The sequence below is a fragment of the Cydia fagiglandana genome, chromosome 8, assembly GCF_963556715.1.
Source record: "Cydia fagiglandana chromosome 8, ilCydFagi1.1, whole genome shotgun sequence".
Taxonomy (NCBI): domain Eukaryota; kingdom Metazoa; phylum Arthropoda; class Insecta; order Lepidoptera; family Tortricidae; genus Cydia; species Cydia fagiglandana.
In genome coordinates, this window is record NC_085939.1 from 19,268,868 (window position 1) to 19,293,258 (window position 24,391).

The 24,391-nt window shown below is 42.2% G+C and overlaps 1 protein-coding gene across 1 annotated transcript in view; it reads right to left on the reverse strand.

The window, feature by feature from the left end:
* LOC134666963 (uncharacterized) overlaps nt 1-24,391 on the reverse strand; it is a 30,247-nt gene that overhangs the window by 1,701 nt on the left and 4,155 nt on the right. The window contains exons 7-19 of the mRNA XM_063524273.1: nt 19,761-19,881; nt 19,601-19,725; nt 19,449-19,569; nt 19,289-19,413; nt 19,137-19,257; nt 18,765-18,901; nt 10,987-11,154; nt 10,060-10,169; nt 8,484-8,622; nt 5,720-7,776; nt 5,095-5,255; nt 4,445-4,547; nt 1,855-1,884 (exon numbers count right to left, since the gene is read on the reverse strand). Coding sequence (XP_063380343.1) covers nt 1,855-1,884; nt 4,445-4,547; nt 5,095-5,255; nt 5,720-7,776; nt 8,484-8,622; nt 10,060-10,169; nt 10,987-11,154; nt 18,765-18,901; nt 19,137-19,257; nt 19,289-19,413; nt 19,449-19,569; nt 19,601-19,725; nt 19,761-19,881 — 3,518 coding nt within the window. The remainder of the gene's footprint in view (nt 1-1,854; nt 1,885-4,444; nt 4,548-5,094; nt 5,256-5,719; nt 7,777-8,483; nt 8,623-10,059; nt 10,170-10,986; nt 11,155-18,764; nt 18,902-19,136; nt 19,258-19,288; nt 19,414-19,448; nt 19,570-19,600; nt 19,726-19,760; nt 19,882-24,391) is intronic.

Here is a 24,391-nt window from a genome sequence, read left to right on the forward strand (position 1 = left end):
ATGACCCCTATGGTTAGGCAAGGTTAGGTTAGACTTTATCATGTAGCCAACTGATCAGTTCAAGAAATGATTGCCACGTCATGAAATGATCAATGTTAAGATCTGGCCACGACATATAGAATTACTTTTGAAAACATCCATAACTAAAGAAAAAATATTCATGATAAACACAAATAAATGTCCTCAATCGGGATTCGAACCCAGGATCTCTAGTATCGTAGGTAGTTTTAATACTGACTATAGTTCGTTCTTTTTAGCATTAGAAAGAAGGTAAACGATCTTGACATGTCTTTTAATTGAAAAACGCTTGTTTATAAATCAATAACTATTATGAAAGCAGAAGAGTAAATTATAGTATTAGATTGGTTCATAATTGTTACATATTTGCCGTGACTTCTTTTTAAAGTGACACGTCATGATTGTTTACCATTTTTTAATGCTAAAAAACGAACTATGGGCTAGGATAGATTTTTAAAATTGTAGTTTTTTTAATAGACTTTTTTCTAATGAATCTTAATCGATTTACCGTTAAACCACATGACTCTGGAACGTGCGATGATTATGTACATTTAGTTGTCAAAATATTTTATAAATAAATACATAAATAGATATAAACCATCCAAGGCGCCGGAACAAACAGTCGTGCATGTCACGATGTTGCCCTTACCGGGACTTGAACCCGGGCCCGCAGCAGACAAGTTTCCAATTGTGTGAGTACCCAGTCGGATACGTGGTCGTCTCGTTAGTATGGGCGTTTTATCACCGCGCGTATTATAAAACGTATTGTGATAACACCTAACAGTAAAAAAATAGGTGTTTCAAGTTTAAAATCTATTTAAACGAGTCTCGCTTCGGTTTCTTCGAGAAAAAAGTAACTTTTCAGGAGAGCCAAAATAAAATTGCCACTTTTGTCACAGAATAAATAATAGTACTAGGTACAGAAGACTCACTCTCTAACAAAACGCGTCTGTTATATACGATCAGGACAGATATGGCCGCTAGGTTTTAGGCTTATGGCTAGCCACCAAAATTGGTGTGGAACGGATGTACTTGTAGCTACCTGTTGCAAAGCGACGTAATCGCGGAGTGAGCCACGCCTTCTTTTGTTAGCCATTATTTCATGAACTATATGGGCTAGAAATACCATTTACATGCCATTTACACATTTACTTTACCAAGGGTTTTTTACCTTCTATTTTGGATAAAAGGAAAAGTTTTAGGCACTTTGTATAGGTTAGTACCTATACAAATATTAAAAAGGCGAAATAGAGAAACTCCTGAAATCCGACCTTATAGCACGTTACGGATAACGAGCCGAGAAGTGTAGACTACGTTTATACTCGTTAAGAAAATGTGATTATACACCGTGGGCCTCTATAACCCATCAGGCTAGGTATTCCTGGCGGTTCTTTAAATAACAAGATGTGTGCATGCAACAAGGCTATTTTTGTCATTTTAACTAGGTTATTTTTAAGAACAAAGTAAATATGCCTAGTGACCTATGTGAATTGATTCCATCATTAGGATGTATGTATTATGTAAGTGGAGTTAACAGTTGAACTTTTTTGGACCGTGGGAGTGAAAACATCATCGGAAAATTCTCATGTCCAACCAAAGGTATGGAATCCTCAGTGCGCTCCCTAAATAGGTATCTAACCTAAGATTGCTAACAAAGTTGTAGTATCGTGTACTTTTTATCATCGCCACGTATAAACCCGCGGTAAAAAAACGCCCGTAGAAACGAGTGCGACTGCCTCGCTGGAATACTTTACGTCCGTAGATCCCATTTCGCGTGTCTCCTAGGGACCCGCCTAGCGAGTCGTCACGCGACCCGACTCGCGACACTATAGGTACCTTTTTCTGCCGTCGGCGTTTCTCCTCGTTCTATCAAATATATAAAACAAACAAACATACATGTGAATATTCCGTGTCGGTGTGCCTGGGTCCTTCGGTTTACCTTGACGCTGCTATTGATATGTACGGCCGTATCGCAGGCTATTATGGTGGGTTTTCACACTTACGTCCAGACATTTGACAGACAAGTTAACAGACTTTACTTCGAGATAGTGCCACAATATTTTTGTCACTCATAATAAAAATAGCTGGTTTATAAAAACGTACTGCATTTTATATAATATTTGTCCAGCCTGCGTGCGCAGCATGGTTTCATTTTTATCGCCTGTCACTATGCCCGTCTCTTTCACACTTACATACTCGTTAGAACGTGATAGGCATATGGTGGTAAGCGATAAAAATGCGACCAGGCTACCGCCGCTGGCCTTAGGCCTAATTTATTATTGTATAAAATTAGATACTATTTTAATAACGATTTCTAAACAGATCCCATTTTAGACTGCTCCAATGAGTTAAAAAATGTGGGTAAAATTTTGTTCAAATTATTTAGCGATAGTTTTATTGGCTTAATAATCTAACCCCAAACATGTTCGTGCTACGAGGCCCACCTTGTATGAATTTGCGATCGAAGTAGCTTGATTCCGCATTATGAGTATGAGTTTTAAACAAGTTAAATATTAGAATTAGTTTATCTTTGTGACACTATCTTCGAAACCCTCGAAATATTGTAGTTGCCATAAGTTACCTCTTTCTAGTATAATATTCGGATACTCATGAATATTGCTTCTTGTAGCGTAAACATAGTCAATAACTTGGACAGTGCCTCTACTACATGGTATAGGAATACCTACCAGTGTTGCCAGTTCTTAAGACGATGACGCTAAACTGTAGTTTTTATTGAATTTTTACGTTTTATTCAAGGGTAATATGGTCATAAAAATATATTTGGGAATAAAAAAACCCGCTTTTTTTACTTTTTCTTTATTACCGCTTAAACAATATCCAGGGGTATCCGAACTCGCTCCCATTTTAAACTAGAGTACCTGCGTAGTTCACTTTGGGACAGACAGACCGAATCGGGACCCCTCTAGCGGGTTTATTTACTAAATATCCTTATTAGGGCACTTTGGAAACCATGAACGGATAAAATAATAGCGTAGCGATATTCATACAACGTGTATTTTCTATATAACCGCGTATTCAAAGAGTAATATTCGCCTGAATAAAGCATCATATGTTAGTCTAAAAAAAATTGAGTCGTTAACTTTCGCTCGATAGATAAAAACATAGTACGCACCATTAAAGTTTTTCTAACAATTTTTAACAAAATATAATGCTTCTAAAAATGCGCATTTTTATTCTATATCTAACTCATTGACATTAACAACATTAAAATCATTAACAACATTAAAAATTACTAAAAAATTACAATTTAATAACAATGATACCAGTGATTCCGCAAGCCATAGCGAGCTGCGACCTGAGCGGTCGTCCAATTTTTTGCGGGTACGGTTGTTTGCAGGATCCAATTTTCTGTAGTATGCATGCAGGATCCCGCAAACAGAATCCTCGTGTGAAAGTTTCTATATTAGCACCTATACTACTAAACGGGATCCTGCAAAAACCCGTACCCGCAAAAATCTGGACGTCAGTGTGAATCAGCTCTTAAGGCAAAAATTAAATAATCTTTTAGATCCAATTTGAGGTTGTATTAAAAGTACACGTTGTATAGATTGAGTCTATTAAGTTAACTTTGCACCGGCTGTGTGGAAGTGCGGCCATAATCCTCAAACACCTATGAAAATAGGACGATTATAGGGGCATTTCCACAAAAAGTTGTTCATAAGTGCCCTAATAAGTAGAAAAATAAATACTCTAAATAAGTGACATTATTTTTAATAAAATGTACCGTTATGAGGGTAGCTTTTTTAAATTTCTAGAAGAAGTAAAGGTAGGAGGGGTAAATATGTGGTGGTTATTTCATAATCTGGCATGATTCCACTTTAGCGTGACACACGACGCAATTAAGTAATGGGTACTTATACAGAATGAGATTTTATTGAGTGCAAAAAATATTTAAAAATTAGTGTCCACAGAATTATAAACCGCATTGAAGTATTTTTATCACCTAGCTGCTGTAAGCTGTTTCAACAGCTTAAGTTTAAAAAAAATCTTTGTCTATTAAATTTAGATCATTTTACTGGGTTAAGATAAGATCATAGCATTCAGGGAATATAATGTACGACGTATGTAATATTTTTGTTTTGTTTTTGTCCGTTTTATGTAAACCTGTGCAATAAAGTGACATACATACATACATATGACCGAACATACCTTATTAATTATTATCAATATAAATAAAGTTTTTGAGCCTTTTTACCGGTCTAACGACCATCATGCAACCAATTGATGCAAAGCAATTTGACCAATATTGATCTGTAGTAACACACGTGTGATACTGAGTAGCTACGACCTAAATTGAGTTAGTATCAGACGCGTGATACTAGGGCGCGACTCGGGTTAACCATGAATAGGAACTTAGAGCCAAGTGGAAGCACGCCAGATTTGGGCGAGGTCGTGTAGAACTGACCTTGAGGGCGCGCGGGGGGGTCTTCTTCCTCGGCGGCTGCTTCTTGGGCTTGGCCAGCTGGCTCGGGTAGTGCGTGAACGTGCACGGCAGGATCTTGCGGAACCTACAAATATAAACTAATCAGTAACAGTACCTAGACTTAGCTCACGAGATAACCGCCATGTGGGATGTTGACTCGACGATCATTGTTCCTATAGTCGTGTCAGCGAACGGTCTCATAGCGAAGAGTCTCGACCAACACCTAGAGAGACTCTCGCTCTTTTATTTTAGAATAGTTTGTATTTAGTTTAATTTTAAGTTATTTTTATTTATTGTTTTTTGACTTGTTTTTGTACAATAAAAAAATACGATCAGTAACAAAATTGCAATAGGCGGGTCCACACGAGCCGTCTCGCGAGGACATTGCCGCGACAAACAGCTCGGTCGGTGGAGATGTGCTTCGGCCAAGGCAATGCGGCCCAGGGGGCCTACCGCGAACCACGTTCAACGTGTTACCTCCCTGTCACACTTACGTACGAGTTTACAAGTGCGACAGCAAGGCAACACGTCGAACGTGGTTCGCGGCAGGCCTTCAGGCACGTCCACACCACGGTATGCCACGCCACGGTCGTAAGACTAGACAGAGCCATAGACTTAGTAATAATACGTACTTATGCCACGGTAATAAAGCCGGGATCAGCTGCGGCGGGGTCTTCACAGTTTTGGCCTCGTCGGCCTCCGCGGGTTGTGTGCTGTCGAACTCTAGTTTCAGTTGTTGAGCTTTGCCCGTGTTGCGAGGCGCGTAGAGTAATGCGTTGAGACCGTGATTTGGCTGAAACAAAAAAGATTATAAATATCTTTAAAAAAAAGATTTTACAATACATAACACAAGTATAATAATAATACTACACTTACGTTGTTTTGCTAACGTCTATATGCTTCACATAACTAGTTATAGCCCGCGAGCTAGGAACAGATTTCAATGACCAATAGCATCCCGGTTGATAACTCGTAAAGAAATGCGCGATGCGCGAGTGGGCGATGTGTAATAAACCCTCGTGAACGTGAGCTGCTGCTCCGTTGGGTTAAAGAACGGCAGCCACATAAAGCAGCCGTGTACCGCGCCGGCCGGTCGCCGTGTTCAGAGTACAACTGTGGCTCACTGTGTACCTCGTGGTGCATGACGTAGTGTCCCGGTACGAGCCCCTGCAGCTGGCTCAGCGCCGAGTGTACCGCGCCGGCCGCGTGGTGGCCGCGGTCGCCGTGTTCAGAGTACAACTGTGGCTCACTGTGTACCTCGTGGTGCATGACGTAGTGTCCCGGCACGAGCCCCTGCAGCTGGCTCAGCGCCGAGTGTACCGCGCCGGCCGCGTGGTGGCCGCGGTCGCCGTGTTCAGAGTACAACTGTGGCTCACTGTGTACCTCGTGGTGCATGACGTAGTGTCCCGGCACGAGCCCCTGCAGCTGGCTCAGCGCCGAGTGTACCGCGCCGGCCGCGTGGTGGCCGCGGTCGCCGTGTTCAGAGTACAACTGTGGCTCACTGTGTACCTCGTGGTGCATGACGTAGTGTCCCGGCACGAGCCCCTGCAGCTGGCTCAGCGCCGAGTGTACCGCGCCGGCCGCGTGGTGGCCGCGGTCGCCGTGTTCAGAGTACAACTGTGGCTCACTGTGTACCTCGTGGTGCATGACGTAGTGTCCCGGCACGAGCCCCTGCAGCTGGCTCAGCGCCGAGTGTACCGCGCCGGCCGCGTGGTGGCCGCGGTCGCCGTGTTCAGAGTACAACTGTGGCTCACTGTGTACCTCGTGGTGCATGACGTAGTGTCCCGGCACGAGCCCCTGCAGCTGGCTCAGCGCCGAGTGTACCGCGCCGGCCGCGTGGTGGCCGCGGTCGCCGTGTTCAGAGTACAACTGTGGCTCACTGTGTACCTCGTGGTGCATGACGTAGTGTCCCGGCACGAGCCCCTGCAGCTGGCTCAGCGCCGAGTGTACCGCGCCGGCCGCGTGGTGGCCGCGGTCGCCGTGTTCAGAGTACAACTGTGGCTCACTGTGTACCTCGTGGTGCATGACGTAGTGTCCCGGCACGAGCCCCTGCAGCTGGCTCAGCGCCGAGTGTACCGCGCCGGCCGCGTGGTGGCCGCGGTCGCCGTGTTCAGAGTACAACTGTGGCTCACTGTGTACCTCGTGGTGCATGACGTAGTGTCCCGGCACGAGCCCCTGCAGCTGGCTCAGCGCCGAGTGTACCGCGCCGGCCGCGTGGTGGCCGCGGTCGCCGTGTTCAGAGTACAACTGTGGCTCACTGTGTACCTCGTGGTGCATGACGTAGTGTCCCGGCACGAGCCCCTGCAGCTGGCTCAGCGCCGAGTGTACCGCGCCGGCCGCGTGGTGGCCGCGGTCGCCGTGTTCAGAGTACAACTGTGGCTCACTGTGTACCTCGTGGTGCATGACGTAGTGTCCCGGCACGAGCCCCTGCAGCTGGCTCAGCGCCGAGTGTACCGCGCCGGCCGCGTGGTGGCCGCGGTCGCCGTGTTCAGAGTACAACTGTGGCTCACTGTGTACCTCGTGGTGCATGACGTAGTGTCCCGGCACGAGCCCCTGCAGCTGGCTCAGCGCCGAGTGTACCGCGCCGGCCGCGTGGTGGCTGCGGTCGCCGTGTTCAGAGTACAACTGTGGCTCACTGTGTACCTCGTGGTGCATGACGTAGTGTCCCGGCACGAGCCCCTGCAGCTGGCTCAGCGCCGAGTGTACCGCGCCGGCCGCGTGGTGGCTGCGGTCGCCGTGTTCAGAGTACAACTGTGGCTCACTGTGTACCTCGTGGTGCATGACGTAGTGTCCCGGCACGAGCCCCTGCAGCTGGCTCAGCGCCGAGTGTACCGCGCCGGCCGCGTGGTGGCTGCGGTCGCCGTGTTCAGAGTACAACTGTGGCTCACTGTGTACCTCGTGGTGCATGACGTAGTGTCCCGGCACGAGTCCCTGCAGCTGGCTCAGCGCCGAGTGTACCGCGCCGGCCGCGTGGTGGCTGCGGTCGCCGTGTTCAGAGTACAACTGTGGCTCACTGTGTACCTCGTGGTGCATGACGTAGTGTCCCGGCACGAGCCCCTGCAGCTGGCTCAGCGCCGAGTGTACCGCGCCGGCCGCGTGGTGGCTGCGGTCGCCGTGTTCAGAGTACAACTGTGGCTCACTGTGTACCTCGTGGTGCATGACGTAGTGTCCCGGCACGAGCCCCTGCAGCTGGCTCAGCGCCGAGTGTACCGCGCCGGCCGCGTGGTGGCTGCGGTCGCCGTGTTCAGAGTAGAATTGAGCGCGGGTACACTCTTCCGTTGTGATGATGTCACCGGATTCAGCGTCGAGTCTCACTGTACAAATAAATGACATTTATTTCGTCAAAGTGCCATTTTACCAACATAATGATTTAAAGCAGTTAGGGGCTATTCATAAATTACGTCATTTCAATTTACGTCATTTCAATTTGAAGCATGATTTTTGGATGATTATAGGGGGGGGGGGGGTCAAAAATCGATGACGTAATTTATGGACAGCCCCTTAGGAGACATGTAGCTGAAGGGACCCGCAGATCACCAATTCGCCGGACGATGTCAGTCTGTCTGTTGTTCGTAGTTGTCAAATTTTGCTTTTAACTGACAGGCTGATATCATCTGGCGAACTGGTGATCTGTGGGTCCCTTATAAGAAAAAGTTTTTTTTTTTAATTTATTGAGAAAAAGATATCTCATTTGTTCCGAATCTACTTAAAGTTAGATCAAGATAACTTTGCAGCGATGTTGATAGCATAGACTGTGCAAGTGTTTTTTAACCTTATAATTTCATAGAAGTTTGACTACTCTTCACTCTATGGTACTTCTTTATGAGCACTTGTAATACTCAATTACTGCACCGCATCTAAAGTAATTACAAAATTAGTAATTTAACTCTATTTTGCGTGTAACCGTAATATAAAATAAAACGTCGATGTAATTTGGAATTATTTTTCCCCTAGTACAAAATTACAAATCAATATTAGATATAAGTTTGAAAAACCTGTATTATTCGTTACACTTAGTTACCATTGAGTACTCTAGTGTCGCTGTCCCTGAGTGCGAGCGAGAGGGCAACACTGGTGATCCTATCTTCAGACTGCTTACTCGCGCCCATGTCTGCCTGGTATTCCGGTATAGGCTCTAGTAGAACTTCACCAGCTGATCCCTGCAATATCCATGGTTTTAAAAAAAACTGGGCAAGTGCGAGTCGGACTCGCGCACGAAGGGTTCCGTACCATAATGCAAAAAAAAGGCAAAAAAAAACGTCACCCATCCAAGTACTGACCACGCCCGATGTTGCTTAACTTCGGTCAACAATCACGTTTGTTGTATGGAAGCCCCACTTAAATCTTTATTTTATTCTGTTTTTAGTATTTGTTGTTATAGCGGCAACAGAAATACATCATCTGTGAAAATTTCAACTGTCTATCTATCACGGTTCGTGAGATACAGCCTGGTGACAGACGGACGGACGGACAGCAGAGTCTTAGTAATAGAGTCCCGTTTTACCCTTTGGGTACGGAACCCTAAAAATTGACCGCCTTTCTTTTTACATCAAAAGCTAAACTATAAAATTATTATGAATTTGAAATAGAGAGTTATTGTCAGGGCAAAAAGAATATATAGTATAAGAGGGGTCCTGTCATTGTAAATTTTGTAGTCACAGTAAATTTACTGCCATCTATTGACACACGAATAAAACTCAAAATGAAAACGTATAAAATCAAAAAAAAATATATATATTGATAAATGATTTTATTATTTTTATATCATTTTGATCCATGTTAATTCACTGATATCTATGTGTTAAAATTGTTAAATATGAAACGGTGTCGTCACGCCATCTAGCCGAGCATAGGCTAAAGGTGTGTGCGGCATCTATCCGAGAATGACTTTTTCTTGATTTCCGAGGCACGTTTTTTCCTCAGACTTTATTCATCTTATACGAAGTTAGATATGTCTTTGGTCAGGGTTAATTATGTAGCTATAGTTCGTTTATTTTAGCATTAGAAAGAACTCCACAGAAGCAAGCGTGCAGTTTTTATCAGGTTCTTTAATTGTTAATAATTATTGATTTATCTAATGTAGCATGGTCAATACATATAATTTACTTCAAATTATTACCGCTGAAATTGCCGGATTTGGAACCACAAGCTTAGTTCTGCGAAGTTCTTTCTAATGCTAAAAAAACGGACTATACAATATATTTATTACAGTAGATTAGGCTGAAGGTTATGGCGCCATCGCTCGAAAAGATTGCCTCATACACCTTTGACCTACAGTCTAGTAGATGGCGCTAATATTAATATTTAACAAGTTCTCACAGGTTTAATCTTCTGTCGAAAGATGGCAGTAAATTTACAGTGGCTACATAATTTACTTTGAGAATCCGCCTCTATATACTCTTTTATCTATGTTGTTAACGAGTTTAACGACTAAAGAGAATTTATAGAGGCGTATTGTCAAAATAAATTTTGTAGCCATCTCTCGATACGACACGACTTAGACGCTGACGCTCGAAAGACGCTAGTGTGTGGTCTCTCGAATTAATAAAACCCTCGTAAAAAGTAAAAAATAAAGTAAATAAGTGAACCCAACTCACTTTGAATTTATGCGCGCAGTGCACAATGACATCGAAACTTTCAGAAGTGGACTTCTTTCTGAACCGCCATTTTCTGAACGAACGCGGCGGCGGCCGCTCGAATAATGAATCTGTAAGCAAGTTCGTTTTATAATTTTCTTTTCCTTTTGAGTTTATATTAGTGAATAAGCGGAGTAAATAAATAGTATTTCTGGCTATTATATTTTAACGATTGTAATAATCATTCCAAGATATGACTAAATTACGCGCTAACAGACCAACTTATGAAAATTAAAATATATGTATTCTGAAAAGCCAGGTTCATACTGATCAGACTATACATATATTTTAATTTTCACTGGAAAAAGGTGGAAAATTTGAAAAATTTAGGCGGGGGTGAGTAGTTGTCCAATACAAATTTTGTATTTCATGCTTTTTTTCCACTAACAAAGTTGGCTTGCTAGACTATAACATGTACTTAAGACACTTAAGACAATAAGCGCCACTTGCACCGTCCCACTAACCCGGGGTTAAGCGGTTTAACCGTTAACCCAGTGTCAAATTGTACTGGTAACCATGGTAATTCCAGGTTTAACCGGTTAGCCCCGGGTTAGTGGAATGGTGCAAGTGGGCCTTAAGACAATAAGCGCCACTTGCACCATTCCACTAACATAGGGTTAACCGGTTAAACCTGGAGTTACCATGGCTACCAGTACAATTGATACTGGGTTCATGGTTTAACCACTTAACCCCGGGTTAGTGGGATGGTGCAAGTGGCGCTAAGTACAGTCGCCATCGGATATATCGGAGCAGCCAAGGTGCTCACAAATAACTGAACACGACTCTTATATTGTCAAGGCGCTAGGGTGCGTGTTCAGATATTTTTGAGCACCTTGGCAGCTCCGATATATCTGATGGCGACTGTAATATAAGAAAACAAAAACGTACCTTGACAAGTACACTTATAAACGCCGAAGCCTTCAGTAAAACTTCTGTTTACATTTGTTGTATTCTTCGTCTCTTTCTGTGGCGTACATTTGTCTACTTCCATCTCTATCTGCACGTCTGTGTTCTTGCTGGATGTATCTGTGTCTCTTTCTTTCGTCGAGGGTTCATCTACATATTAAAAATAAAATAAATAAAAACAATAACTTTGTATTTTTAGGTATTTAAATAAAAGTAAACAAAATCTACCCTCAACTCAGTTGAGGGTAGATCAAATCATTACATGGTCAAATAATGTAGGTTAAAGTCAGGTCGTTCAATGACTGATCCAGGCAGTTTTGTATTTGTAATAAACTATCCATGTACGTGTTTACTTTTATTTAAATACCTAAAGATACAGACTACATAAACTTGATATTTCGCAAGTAGCGAATTAAGAATTAAAAATTATGTGCTAATCCGTCAAGTGGACGAAAACTAGACCATGGACGGAAACTAGCGTAATGACCCTAGTTACCGAAATCAATGAACAGGTTGTCTTCCTCGTCGCTCGTGTCGTCCGGCCACGCGACCTCGTGCGTTTCAGGCAGTGAACGCATATATTTAGTATGGAAACCGCCTTTAGGAACATTACCGTTCAAATTCTCGGGCCAAATTAGCACACATACAAAATTACGCCTACATTTAAATAAGACGACGCGTTTACAGAGCCTGTAATCAAAGCTGGTAAACAAAATAATAGTCATCTTTATTACACTAATGGTACATAGCTAAGTGTAGATGAAATGCATATAATGTCAATAACTACCAATCAGCGACATTAATCCGCTAATAACCTTCTTGCTGTACGTACTGGCCGCTAAGAGTTTGCGGTTCATATTTGATTAGAATATGACTTGGACAGGGATTGGTTTATGCCATACATTGAAGAACCAGTCAAATAATTCACGTATAATAATTTAATGCAGATTAAAAGATAACTAGTTAAAATGTTGTTATGAAATGACAGACTAACTCAACATAAGTAAATATATCATTGTTGTATAAATGTATTCCGCTATAATAAGTATTTTGTATATTTTATTATAAATTTGTATGGCAGTGCGAAGTCACGTTCAGGTATAGTCTGTCCGTTTTTCTAAGATCAAGTACGCCATTGTAAATGTATGGTAAACTTGATCTTAGAAGTCGGACTGGCTATGCAGCCTGCAAAATTTACATGGGTACACGAATCGGGTCAAAAATGGCTTGAGAGAGAACCGACATATATGTGATGGTAGAGGGTGGATTCGAATGATCAATATTTTCAGATAATGTGTGTATTTGTTAAATTAATTCAGTGGAAGTGTATCTACATATAGGAGACCGGGTATGATTATCTCACGAGTTATATCTCATGAATAGAACAATTCTAGATATCTTTCCAGGCATCCACTTAATTTCATGTCTCTCTAATTGGACAGCTTTTTTCCATAGTTCTCTGCGAATAGCATCTTGTGGGAATCTGAATGGAAGGTAATGTAAAATGATAATATCAAATTTGATTATGAATTTGAAAGAATGAGGTAGTTTTTTTACAGCTCCGTCTCATGAAATAAAAGGAAAATACAAATCTGTAAGAAAGAATTCATTACCTACTACATTTATAATTATATAGAAAATACCTAAACCAAGCACAAGTTAAGAGTGCTATTACATTTCGGGGTTGAGCGAGTTTAGGTATTTTACGCGCTGCGGCAGGCCGTGCGAGCTCAGTATTCCGATCCCTTCTACCACACTCGCAGTACAATGATGGATTAAACATTCTTGATCCTTCGCAAAGCATATTGAAATCAACCATAACAACACTAACTGTACTTATAAAGTCCTAAAACTGTTATTTGGTAAGTACGAAAATACTAAATGCAGTGCAAATGTACATAGGGGCTGTTCATAAATTACGTCATCTATTTTTGACCCCCCCATCCCTCAAATCATCCAAAAATCATGCTTCGGATGACTCTGTTTCCTCCTACGTCATGCTACCATCATCCGATGTCCAGACCCCCCCTCCTCCCATTTGAAACGACGTAATTTATGAATAGCCCCATACTCGTACTTATGAACGTATATTACTTGAAAGAAATTATAGGTACTCGCTTATTTACAAGAAACAAGTTACAAGAAACTGAAGATACACAGGGTCTGATGATGGAGCTGGAAGGTGGCCACGGGTACCAGGCTATCATGTAACTAAACCACTTCGTGTTTGGGCTCGTTTGATTCGTCTCAACAAGATCTTTGACACAAGACAGTACTCAGGGTCTGATAATGGAGCTGGAAGGTGGTCACCATTACCAATCAACCATACAACTAAACCACATCGTGTTTAGGCTCGTTTTATTCATCTCAACAAGATCTTTGACACTAGGTGATACTCAGAGTCTGATGATGGAGCTGGAAGTTGGTTACCGGTACCAATCAACCATGCAACTGAACCACTTCATGTTTAGGCTCATTTGACTAGTCTCAACAAGATCTTTGACACTAGGTGATACTCAGAGTCTGATGATGGAGCCGGAAGGTGGTCACCGGTACCAATCAACCTTGCAACTAAACCACTTCATGTTTAGGCTCGTTTGATTAGTCTCAACAAGATCTTTGACACTAGGTGATACTCAGAGTCTGATGATGGAGCTGGAAGGTGGTCACCGGTACCAATCAACCATGCAACTAAACCACTTCGTGTTTAGGCTCGTTTGATTCGTCTCAACAAGATCTTTGACACTAGGTGATAAACCAAACACGAAGTGGTTCAGTTATGTGATAGACTGGTACCCGTCGCCACCTTCGAGCTCCATCATCAGACCCTGAGTACTAACTTCTGTCCAAGGTCTTGTTGAGACGAATCAAACGAGCCCAAACATGAAGTGGTTCAGTTACATGATAGCAGTGTTGGCAAAAAATCAATTCGAATTGACGATTGAGAATTGACCGATCAATTCGAATTGACGATTGACGAAACTAATTCTAAATCTACTGATTGAAGATTGACGATTACTAATCGTTAATTCGAATTGATCGGTCAATCCTCAATCGTCAATTCGGATTGACGATTACTTTGTATGTACCTACCTAATGTCCTGTCCTTTTTATTTAGGCCATTTTTGTGAAACTGACCAAATGCGTTCAAAAGCGGTGTCTGAGTTTACCAAAGGTTCCGAAACATGTTTCCGACGGCTATATGAAGGATGTCCTTTTTGGAACATTTTCGGGACTTTCCTTGAAATTAACCGATAGCGTTCAAAATCGATATCTGAGGTGCCCAAAGGTTTCGAAACTTGTTTCCGAGGGAAATATTGAGAGATGTCCTTTTTTGGGACATTTCTAGAAATTACCCGATTGCGTTTAAAATCGATATCTGAGGTAAACAGAGGTTTCTAAACATTTTTTCAACTGCAATATTGAAAGGTGTCCTGTTTTGGGACATTTTAGTGACATTCTTTGAAAGTGACTGATTGCATTCAAAATCGATAGCTGAGGTGCAAAATATGGTTTCAACGGCAATATTTAGATTCTACACTTTAGCCGCGTACTTACTTTACTACCTGCATTACGCCACCCTGCTGAAAAAAGGTCATTTCTCGGTATTGCCGTCAGAAACATGTTTCGAAACCTTTGGGCACCTCAGATATCGATTTTGAACGCAATCGGTTAATTGGAAGTAATGTCCCATAAATGTCCAGAAAAAAAGGAAACTCCGTCTGTATTGCCGTCGGAAACATGTTACGGAACCTTTGGAAATCTCAGATATCGTTTTAAAGTGCCAACGATCAATTTAAAAAAATGTCCCGACATGGAAGGGACATCCTTCAATACTGACGTCAGAAACATTTTTCGGGACCTATGGTCGACATCGATTACGAATATGAACGTAATTGGCCAATTTCGAAAAATGTCCCTAAAAGGGACATCAGTCAATATTGACATCAGGAACATGTTTTCGAACCTCTGGGAACCTCAGATATCGACTTTAAGTCCAGTAAGTAAGTCCCTAAAAAGGACACCTTTGAAAACTAATCTTAGGGAAGGGAAAGGGACCCTAGGTTAATCTAGATTGAGAATTGATTTAATCCGAATTGAGGATTGATGCGTTAATTCCAATTGATTCAATCGGATTGACGCGTCAATCAGAATTAAATCAATTCGAATTGATCAATTCGGATTGACGCGTCAATTCGATTGATCAATCCGGATTGATTTAGTTCAGATTGATGCCAACACTGCATGATAGACAGGTACCCGTCGCCACCTTCGAGCTCCATCATCAGATCCTGAGTACTATCTTGTGTCAAAGATCTTGTTGAGACGAATAAAACGTGCCTAAACACGAAGTGGTTCAGTTACATGATAGACTGGTACCCGTGGCCACCTTTCAGCTCCATAATCAAACCTTGTGTATCTTCAGTGTCAAAGATCTTGTTGAGACTAATCAAACGAGCCCAAACACGAAGAGGTTTAGTTGCATGGTTGATTGGTACCGGTGACCACCTTCCGGCTCCATCATCAGACCCTGAGTACTATCTTGTGTCAAAGATCTTGTTGAGACGAATAAAACGAGCCTAAACACGAAGTGGTTTCGTTGCACGGTTGATTGGTACCGGTGACCACCTTCCGGCTCCATCATCAGACCCTGAGTACTATCTTGTGTCAAAGATCTTGTTGAGTCGAATAAAACGAGCCTAAACACGAAGTGGTTTCGTTGCACTGTTGATTGGTACCGGTGACCACCTTCCGGCTCCATCATCAGACCCTGAGTACTATCTTGTGTCAAAGATCTTGTTGAGACGAATAAAACGAGCCTAAACACGAAGTGGTTTAGTTGCATGGTTGATTGGTACCGGTGACCACCTTCCGGCTCCATCATCAGACCCTGAGTACTATCTTGTGTCAAAGATCTTGTTGAGACGAATCAAACGAGCCCAAACACGAAGTGGTTTAGTTGCATGGTTGATTGGTACCGGTGACCACCTTCCGGCTCCATCATCAGACCCTGAGTACTATTTTGTGTCAAAGATCTTGTTAAGACGAATAAAACGAGCCTAAACACGAAGTGGTTTAGTTGCATGGTTGATTGGTACCGGTGACCACCTTCCGGCTCCATCATCAGACCCTGAGTACTATCTTGTGCCAAAGATCTTGTTAAGACGAATCAAACGAGCCCAAACACGAAGTGGTTTAGTTGCATGGTTGATTAGTACCGGTGACCACATTCCGGCTCCATCATCAGACCCTGAGTACTATCTTGTGTCAAAGATCTTGTTGAGACGAATAAAACGAGCCCAAACACGAAGTGGTTTAGTTGCATGGTTGATTGGTACCGGTGACCACCTTCCGGCTCCATCATCAGACATCTTGTGTCAAAGATCTTGTTGAGACGAATCAAACGAGCCCAAACACGAAGTGGTTTAGTTGCATGGTTGATTGGTACCGGTGACCACCTTCCGGCTCCATCATCAGACCCTGAGTACTATCTTGTGTCAAAGATCTTGTTGAGACGAATAAAACGAGCCTAAACACGAAGTGGTTTAGTTGCATGGTTGATTGGTACTGGTGACCACCTTCCGGCTCCATCATCAGACCCTGAGTACTATCTTAAGTCAAAGATCTTGTTGAGCCGAATCAAACGAGCCCAAATACGAAGTGGTTTAGTTGCATGGTTGATTGGTACCGGTGACCACCTTCCGGCTCCATCATCAGACCCTGAGTACTATCTTGTGTCAAAGATCTTGTTGAGACGAATCAAACGAGCCCAAACACGAAGTGGTTTAGTTGCATGGTTGATTGGTACCGGTGACTACCTTCCGGCTCCATCATCAGACCCTGAGTACTATCTTGTGTCAAAGATCTTGTTGAGACGCATAAAACGAGCCTAAACACGAAGTGGTTTAGTTGCATGGTTGATTGGTACCGGTAACCACCTTCCGGCTCCATCATCAGACCCCGAGTACTATCTTGAGTCAAATAAATACATATAGAATGTCAGGTCGTTTCAAATATTTTTAATCCTGTCCGGTAGTTTATTAAACTGTACCATTATAAATTATAATACTATAAAAACAGTGCTAGGATCAAAGTTTCTCGTTGCGGTTTACACGCATACAGTATAGCGTTTTACACGGCGCCCGCCGCACACAATGATAAAAAACCTCGTCGTCGCCGTTGAAAATGTGCGGAGCCGACCGACACACGTCCTGCCTGTACAAGCTCTGCCGCGGCACTGAGCTGGCGAGCGCGCGTCATCGGTAATATAGAGTAGTTTTCAAAAAATTGCCATAAAATTAAAGTAGAATTTCATAAACACTTATGTATACCAACAGTATAAGCAAACGTTGCAGATTGCTTGAGTATGAAAATGACTTCGATATTAAGTAGATTTTCGTAGAAATTGACACTTGTTTCGGAGAGAAAATTGAGTTCGTTTTACTTTGATTTTCTCTTTCTCAAAGGTATGTAGGAAAAATATCGTTTGATATGCCTAAAGTACAGGGTATTAGTAATACAAAATAGCCAGGTTTAGCAGAGTAAACTTCTCAACATTTCCAAATAAGAGCTTGCCGTTCAGTGCTTCACGGGGTTTTTCGGAAACGACCATCAGAAAAAAATTCATTACTAATTTAATAAGTCCTTTTTCTAATATTTACAACGATATTTAAAAAGATAAGAAGACGCTTTTACTGGAACAAGTACTCATTGTTTCTAATAATGAGCACAAAGTCCTGAATTTCGTCGACTAGTATCATCAATTTTGCATTATTTCGACTTTTCTTGTAAGAGCGCTCTTAATAAAATAGTCTACTTCATTTGGCATAACACCATCCCTATTATCCTTGCAATTTAAAAAGTCGTATGTTGTTATGAAAGTCGTATGCAGTTGTTACGTTTTAGCTTAGCACGGTAGTATTGAAAACAAGTCGTCATGTTTATTCCAAATTTTACTGAAGTTATCTGTTTACTACAAGTGAAAAGTGATTCCACTATCCTTGGTATGAACTAAAATAACTTCTGCACCACTTCACGACACATGAAGACATTTTTAATTACAAAAAAACGTTGTTTTATAAATTATTTAGCCATCCGTCACTGACTGTCATCTCGGACGAACTGAAGTTGCGAATCGAATAGTTTGTAAGCACCGCCTACAATCGAATAGTTTACGTTGGGTCATAACTGAGCGGACAGAATACTTCCATGTATATCAGTTCGCTGGTTTCAGGTACTATTTCCTCTTCTGGCGCTTGCGACCTCTTGGTTAGTTCTGACTGCCTGGTACATCTACATATTACCGAAATCGATTGTCGTCCGGCCACGCGAGCTCTTGCGATGACGTAGTCAAGTTCAGATGTAGTGCATAATTGTTTTCCATCATATTCTCTCGGAAACGTTCTCGGAAATTTGTCATGCTACTTCTATCAACGTCAGTATTTTTTGTACGGAGACTGACTGAAATACACGTTCATAAGATTGTGTGAAAATACGATGAAAATAATTATGCACCATCTGTACGTTCTCTTCATTTGGCGATTGCGACCTCTTGGTTAGTTCTGACTGCCTGGTACATACATACTCGAAACTTACCGAAATCTATGAACAGGTTGTCTTCCTCGTCGCTCGTGTCGTCCGGCCACGCGAGCTCTTGCAATGAGGTGGTTTCAGGTACAATCTCCTCTTCTGGCGCTTGCGAGTCTTGCGACCTCTTGGTTAGTTCTGACTGCCTGGTACATACATACTCGTAAACTTACCGAAATCTATGAACAGGTTGTCTTCCTCGTCGCTCGTATCGTCCGGCCACGCGAGCTCTTGCGACGAGGTGGTTTCAGGTACAATCTCCTCTTCTGGCGCTTGCGAGTCTTGCGACCTCTTGGCTAGTTCTGACGCCCTGGTACAATCAGTAAAATGTATCTTAATTTATAGTTCTATTGCTTAACTCTCTAATTCATAAAACTTTACGGGCCTAATTTAGCCTCCTCAGGCCCAGCCATACAAATGAAACATGCAATATTTGCCACAGAAATTTGAACCTTTAGTGTAGGAAATAGAGTTGATTTTTCGTTGTTCAAAAATTGAACGAAACAAAGCAAAAGCAACTCTGTTCCAATCAACAGTATACTCACGGCACTAGAGCGGCCTCGAGCAGGTGCCTGAGCGCCCTGAACGTGCGCCTCATCACGCTCTCCTGCTTGTTCAGGAACTCGCTGCCCAGCACGATCACGTTCACGTTCTCTGGCGAGGGGCCTGCGATGTGACAATACTAACAACAGTATACTCACGGCACTAGAGCGGCCTCGAGCAGGTGCCTGAGCGCCCTGAACGTGCGCCTCATCACGCTCTTCTGCTTGTTCAGGAACTCGCTGCCCAGCACGATCACGTTCACGTTCTCTGGTGAGGGGCCTGCGATGTGACAATACTAACAACAGTATACTCACGGCACTAGAGCGGCCTCGAGCAGGTGCCTGAGCGCCCTGAACGTGCGCCTCATCACGCTCTCCTGCTTGTTCAGGAACTCGCTGCCCAGCACGATCACGTTCACGTTCTCTGGCGAGGGGCCTGCGATGTGACAATACTAACAACAGTATACTCACGGCACTAGAGCGGCCTCGAGCAGGTGCCTGAGCGCCCTGAACGTGCGCCTCATCACGCTCTTCTGCTTGTTCAGGAACTCGCTGCCCAGCACGATCACGTTCACGTTCTCTGGCGAGGGGCCTGCGATGTGACAACACTAACAACAGTATACTCACGGCACTAGAGCGGCCTCGAGCAGGTGTCTGAGCGCCCTGAACGTGCGCCTCGTCACGCTCTCCTGCTTGTTCAGGAACTCGCTGCCCAGCACGATCACGTTCACGTTCTCTGGCGAGGGGCCTGCAATGTTGTGAGCATAAATATTACCGGACAGTCTTATATAAATCGATCTAGTACCACAGTAAGTCCAATAAGGCTTGTTGTGGGTACAGTCGCCATCAGATATATCGGAGCGGCCAAGGTGTTCACAAATATCTCAACACGCCTCTATTGTCAAGGCGTTAGAGTGCGTGTTCAGATATTGTGAACACCTTGGCCGCTCCGATATATCTGATGGCGACTGTACTTAACGACGACGATATAATTACTTAATTAAATACATAGAAAACATCAATAGCCCACGAATGAATAATATTATTAATAAACACACAATATCATAGTATCACAATGATATAGGTAGCGCGAACGTTCACGATAAACTCAAAAACTACTAAACGAATTTCCATGCGATTTTCACCAATCAATAGAGTGAGTCTTGGAGATGGTTTCGGTGTATAATTTATTAGCGCCACTTGCACCGTCCCACTAATCCGAGGTTAACCGGTTAAACCGTTAACCCAGTGTCAAATTGTACTGGTAACCATGGTAACTCCAGATTGAACCGGTTAACCCCGGGTTAGTGGAATGGGGCAAATGGTCCTTAAGGTTTTATGTAACCCGTGCGAAGCCGGGCGGGTCGCTAATAAATAATATGGTCAAAACATACGCTATCTATGATTTAGAAAAATGATTTAGTTGTAGCAATTTCCATAGATTTCTAACCAGGCGTGGCTCACTCCGCGATTTCGTCGCTTTGCAACAGGTAGCTAAAAGTACATCCGTTCCACACCAATATTGGTGGCTAACCATAAGCCGCTCGTGGCGCTGTCGCCACCTAGCGGCCATATCTGTCCTGATCGTAACAGACGCGTTTTGTTAGAGAGTACGTGAGTCTTCTGTACCTAGTACTATTATTTATTCTGTGCTCAAACTAATATAGCTGTACTATCAAGATTTCCCGGAAGACTGAAGATAAAAAAAAACACATGTAAAAGCTTTACAGCTTAAATCTGTCTCGATCTTTAAGATACATATTTATAAGACACACATATTTCTCTTATGCACAAATAATACGCACATTTCGCAATACACACATTTCTTTTATAAACACACAATACACACATTTCGCTAATGCACAGACAGTTTTCTGTCTGAATGAGGACATCAATATTTAGAACCTCTGCGTACATACATATACATAGTTCATTATGCCACATGACATAAGAGGGTCCGGCTTTTCTGCAGGTGGGTCTCTATTGTTTCCCATAGCATTTTGAGTCATAATGTATTGTTTGTCCGCATTTTCGTTAGTCATAATTTGGTTTTTCTCAGAAACGTGTAACTTTTCAGGATTGCCATAAAACAAACCTATCTATAGGATAAAACTTACGAAAATCCTGAAAAGTTAACGGTTTCAGAATTATGACTACCTAATGATAATCTGACAATCATTACATTATGACTTTCAATAATTATGTCAAACGAAGGGATCCGTCTGCAGATGAATGTACAACATACAAACACAAACCAGATATACATAAAGAGTAAGTACCGACTATTTTATTTTATAATCAAACGTTACATTTCTCTAAACAGTACAGCTATCAATTTTGCGGCTACAATTTGCTCTACTAAACAAATAACAAACATTCTAAGGTTCAGAAAGTTCCTAAAAGCTACAAAGTTCTCTACTAAGCTTTACTTTTCATGCTACACTAAACATTTCATAATTGACATACCTAAGCCGGAACAGGGTTTGCCTGCCTAGCAATAGATAAACGCCCTCGCTTCTTCTTTGTACCTTTGTTGTATAGTCAGCAGCAGAAGTTGCTAAGCGGGCGAGGTATTCAAAATTACCTTAACAATAAAGTCACGTCAACATCATTTTGAACACCTGGCCCGCTTAGCAACTTCTGCTGCTGACTGTACTGTACTATCAGCAACACTTATAGCTGGTCAAGCAAATCTTGTCAGTAAAAAAAGGCGCGAAATTCAAAATTTCTATGACACGATATCCCTTCGCGCCTACATTTTTCAAATTTGCCGCCTTTTTCTACTGACAAGATCTGCTTGACCAAGTATAATTGACCATCATTAAATCTTATGTCATTGCAATAAGTTTTAAGTATTGTCAGTCAGTGTGGCAGATGATACTAGCCTAAGGACGCTACAGATGTAGTGCATAATTATTTTCCATTGTATTTTCACGGAAACGTACGAACGTGTCTTGCTATTTCAGTCAGTCTCGGTAAAAATTACTGAGGTTGATAGAACTAGCATGACAAAATACGAACGTTTCCTAGAAAATACGATGGAAAATATTTATGCACTACAACTGTAAGCACGTAGAATGTCATACATTGACACGCCATTTCGAATCTATCGTACGAGCGTAATAATTATGCTGTTGTCCCGCTCGCAGTGGCATTGACTGCCGGCAGTGCGATGGAGTATGGACACAGAAAAACGGAGGGTCAATGTACGAATTTCTTCGTACTTTATCGTTCTTGCTTTGCACAACTTTACCTTTTAGCAATATTGAAAATAATGAAAGTGGAAGCTTACTATATCTTAGCCAATATGGTTTTCCTGGTAGCGTGAAATGCCAAAATATCTAGGCTAATACTAGACTACAAATGAAGTGAATAACAGAGCAAAATATTTTTTTTTTGTATTCGAATTTATTTTGTTTTTATGATTGGCTACACGACTTTACCGGACTTAACCACCGGATTTTTTGTACAGTGCGACATTAAAATAGTAGAAAATAAATCAGTGCGCCATTTTCTACGTAACATTTTTGACGCAAAATGCTTAAACATGGCAACAATTTTGTATGGTATTTTTTTAGTTCTATGTTATTTTATGTCTCACTGTACACTCGATTGCAAACTCATTTTTCATTGATTAATAAATAGAATATTCACTGCATCTGTATCAACCATTCAACCGCCATAATTTATGTGACAAAGCATTTTATAAATATTAAGTTGTTAGTGCTAAGTATTTAGGAGAATTAATATATTTTTATTGCTAGTTAATTTAGACATGCATGGAGGTCAAAGGGTTAACTTTAAAAAGCATTTCAACCGTCTGTCCAGGGTCAAATCGGATAGTCCGATTGCGATGTGGTTTTAGCTAAGGAAAGATAAAAAAAAGCTAAAGAGCACTTTTTACTGAACGAAGCGTGGTTTTTTGCTAATCTTAGAAAATAAGTTGTTGATTGATACTTTGCTCAGTTTAACCAATAACATTTGAAATTCTAATAAGCCGAAACTTTTATATAGAGTTAACGCTTTATCAAATGTCTAGAAAGTTGTTAATTAACTTGAAGCATAGAGCCATACAAAGAAAAATAATAAAACGCACAACCGAACGTACGCCGCCATCTACATTAGCTGTATGAAATAGATAAAAAATATATTGTTTGTCTTATTATCCTTATATCTATTAATCTAAATCTATGCTAGAGGTAATCAATCTTGCTCTAGAGCAGCAGTCGGCAACCAGCGGCCCACGGGCTGCATGCGGCCCGCGAGCCTCCCTGTCTATTTTGTATGTAATATTGGCAAATGACAATGTCTGATAAAGTCATAAATATTAACAAAGTGCGGACCGCGTCCACTTCGCTAACTGCTATGTGGCCCTTGGCTGCTAAAAGGTTGCCGACCGCTGCTCTAGAGTATAGAGGTTTTAATCTACTTGAATAAATAGGAAAATATGTTCTCGTGCATAATGCTAGGTATTAGTCACTTGTATTATTTGTGTATCATATACGTAGGTATGTGACACATGTGTATCTTATGTGATACATGTGTATAATATCTCTTGTCATATATGTGTATAAAATGTGATTCAGATGTCACTCGCAGACACCGACACCTCACACACCGGCAGTGTCCACGCTAGTCGCTCGCCTATTCAACGCAGCACCTCACTAACTACGAATAAGTGTCCGTTGTCTATAGCGTACTCTGCTAGAGATGACCTTGCAGTCTTGTAGTCAGTCCTATGCGTGTATCATATTTAATACATGTGTATCTTATGTGCCTCTTCTACGTGTATAAAATGTGACTCATGCAGCGAAGTGTATTTCTGTGTGTATGTCTATTATACCACCTACCAGGCTGAGTAACGCTATACACGGACACAGGTAGTGCCCACGCTCGCCGCTCGGCCATACAGCGCAGCGCACCCTCACTGGCGACAAATAGGGCACCGTTGTCTAACGCGTATTCTGCTAAAGATGACCTTGCAGTAGTCTTATGCGTGTATCATATTTGATACATGTGCCTCTTTTACGTGTATAAAATGTGACTCATGCAGCGAAGTGTATTTTGGTGTGTATCTCTATTATGTGTGTATATGTATAGCTATACCACCTACCAGGCTGAGTAACGCTATAGACGGACGCAGGTAGTGCCCACGCTCGTCGCTCGGCCATACAGCGCAGCGCACCCTCGCTAGCGACAGATAGGGCTCCATTGTCTATCGCGTATACTGCTAAAGATGACCTTGCAGCCATCTTATG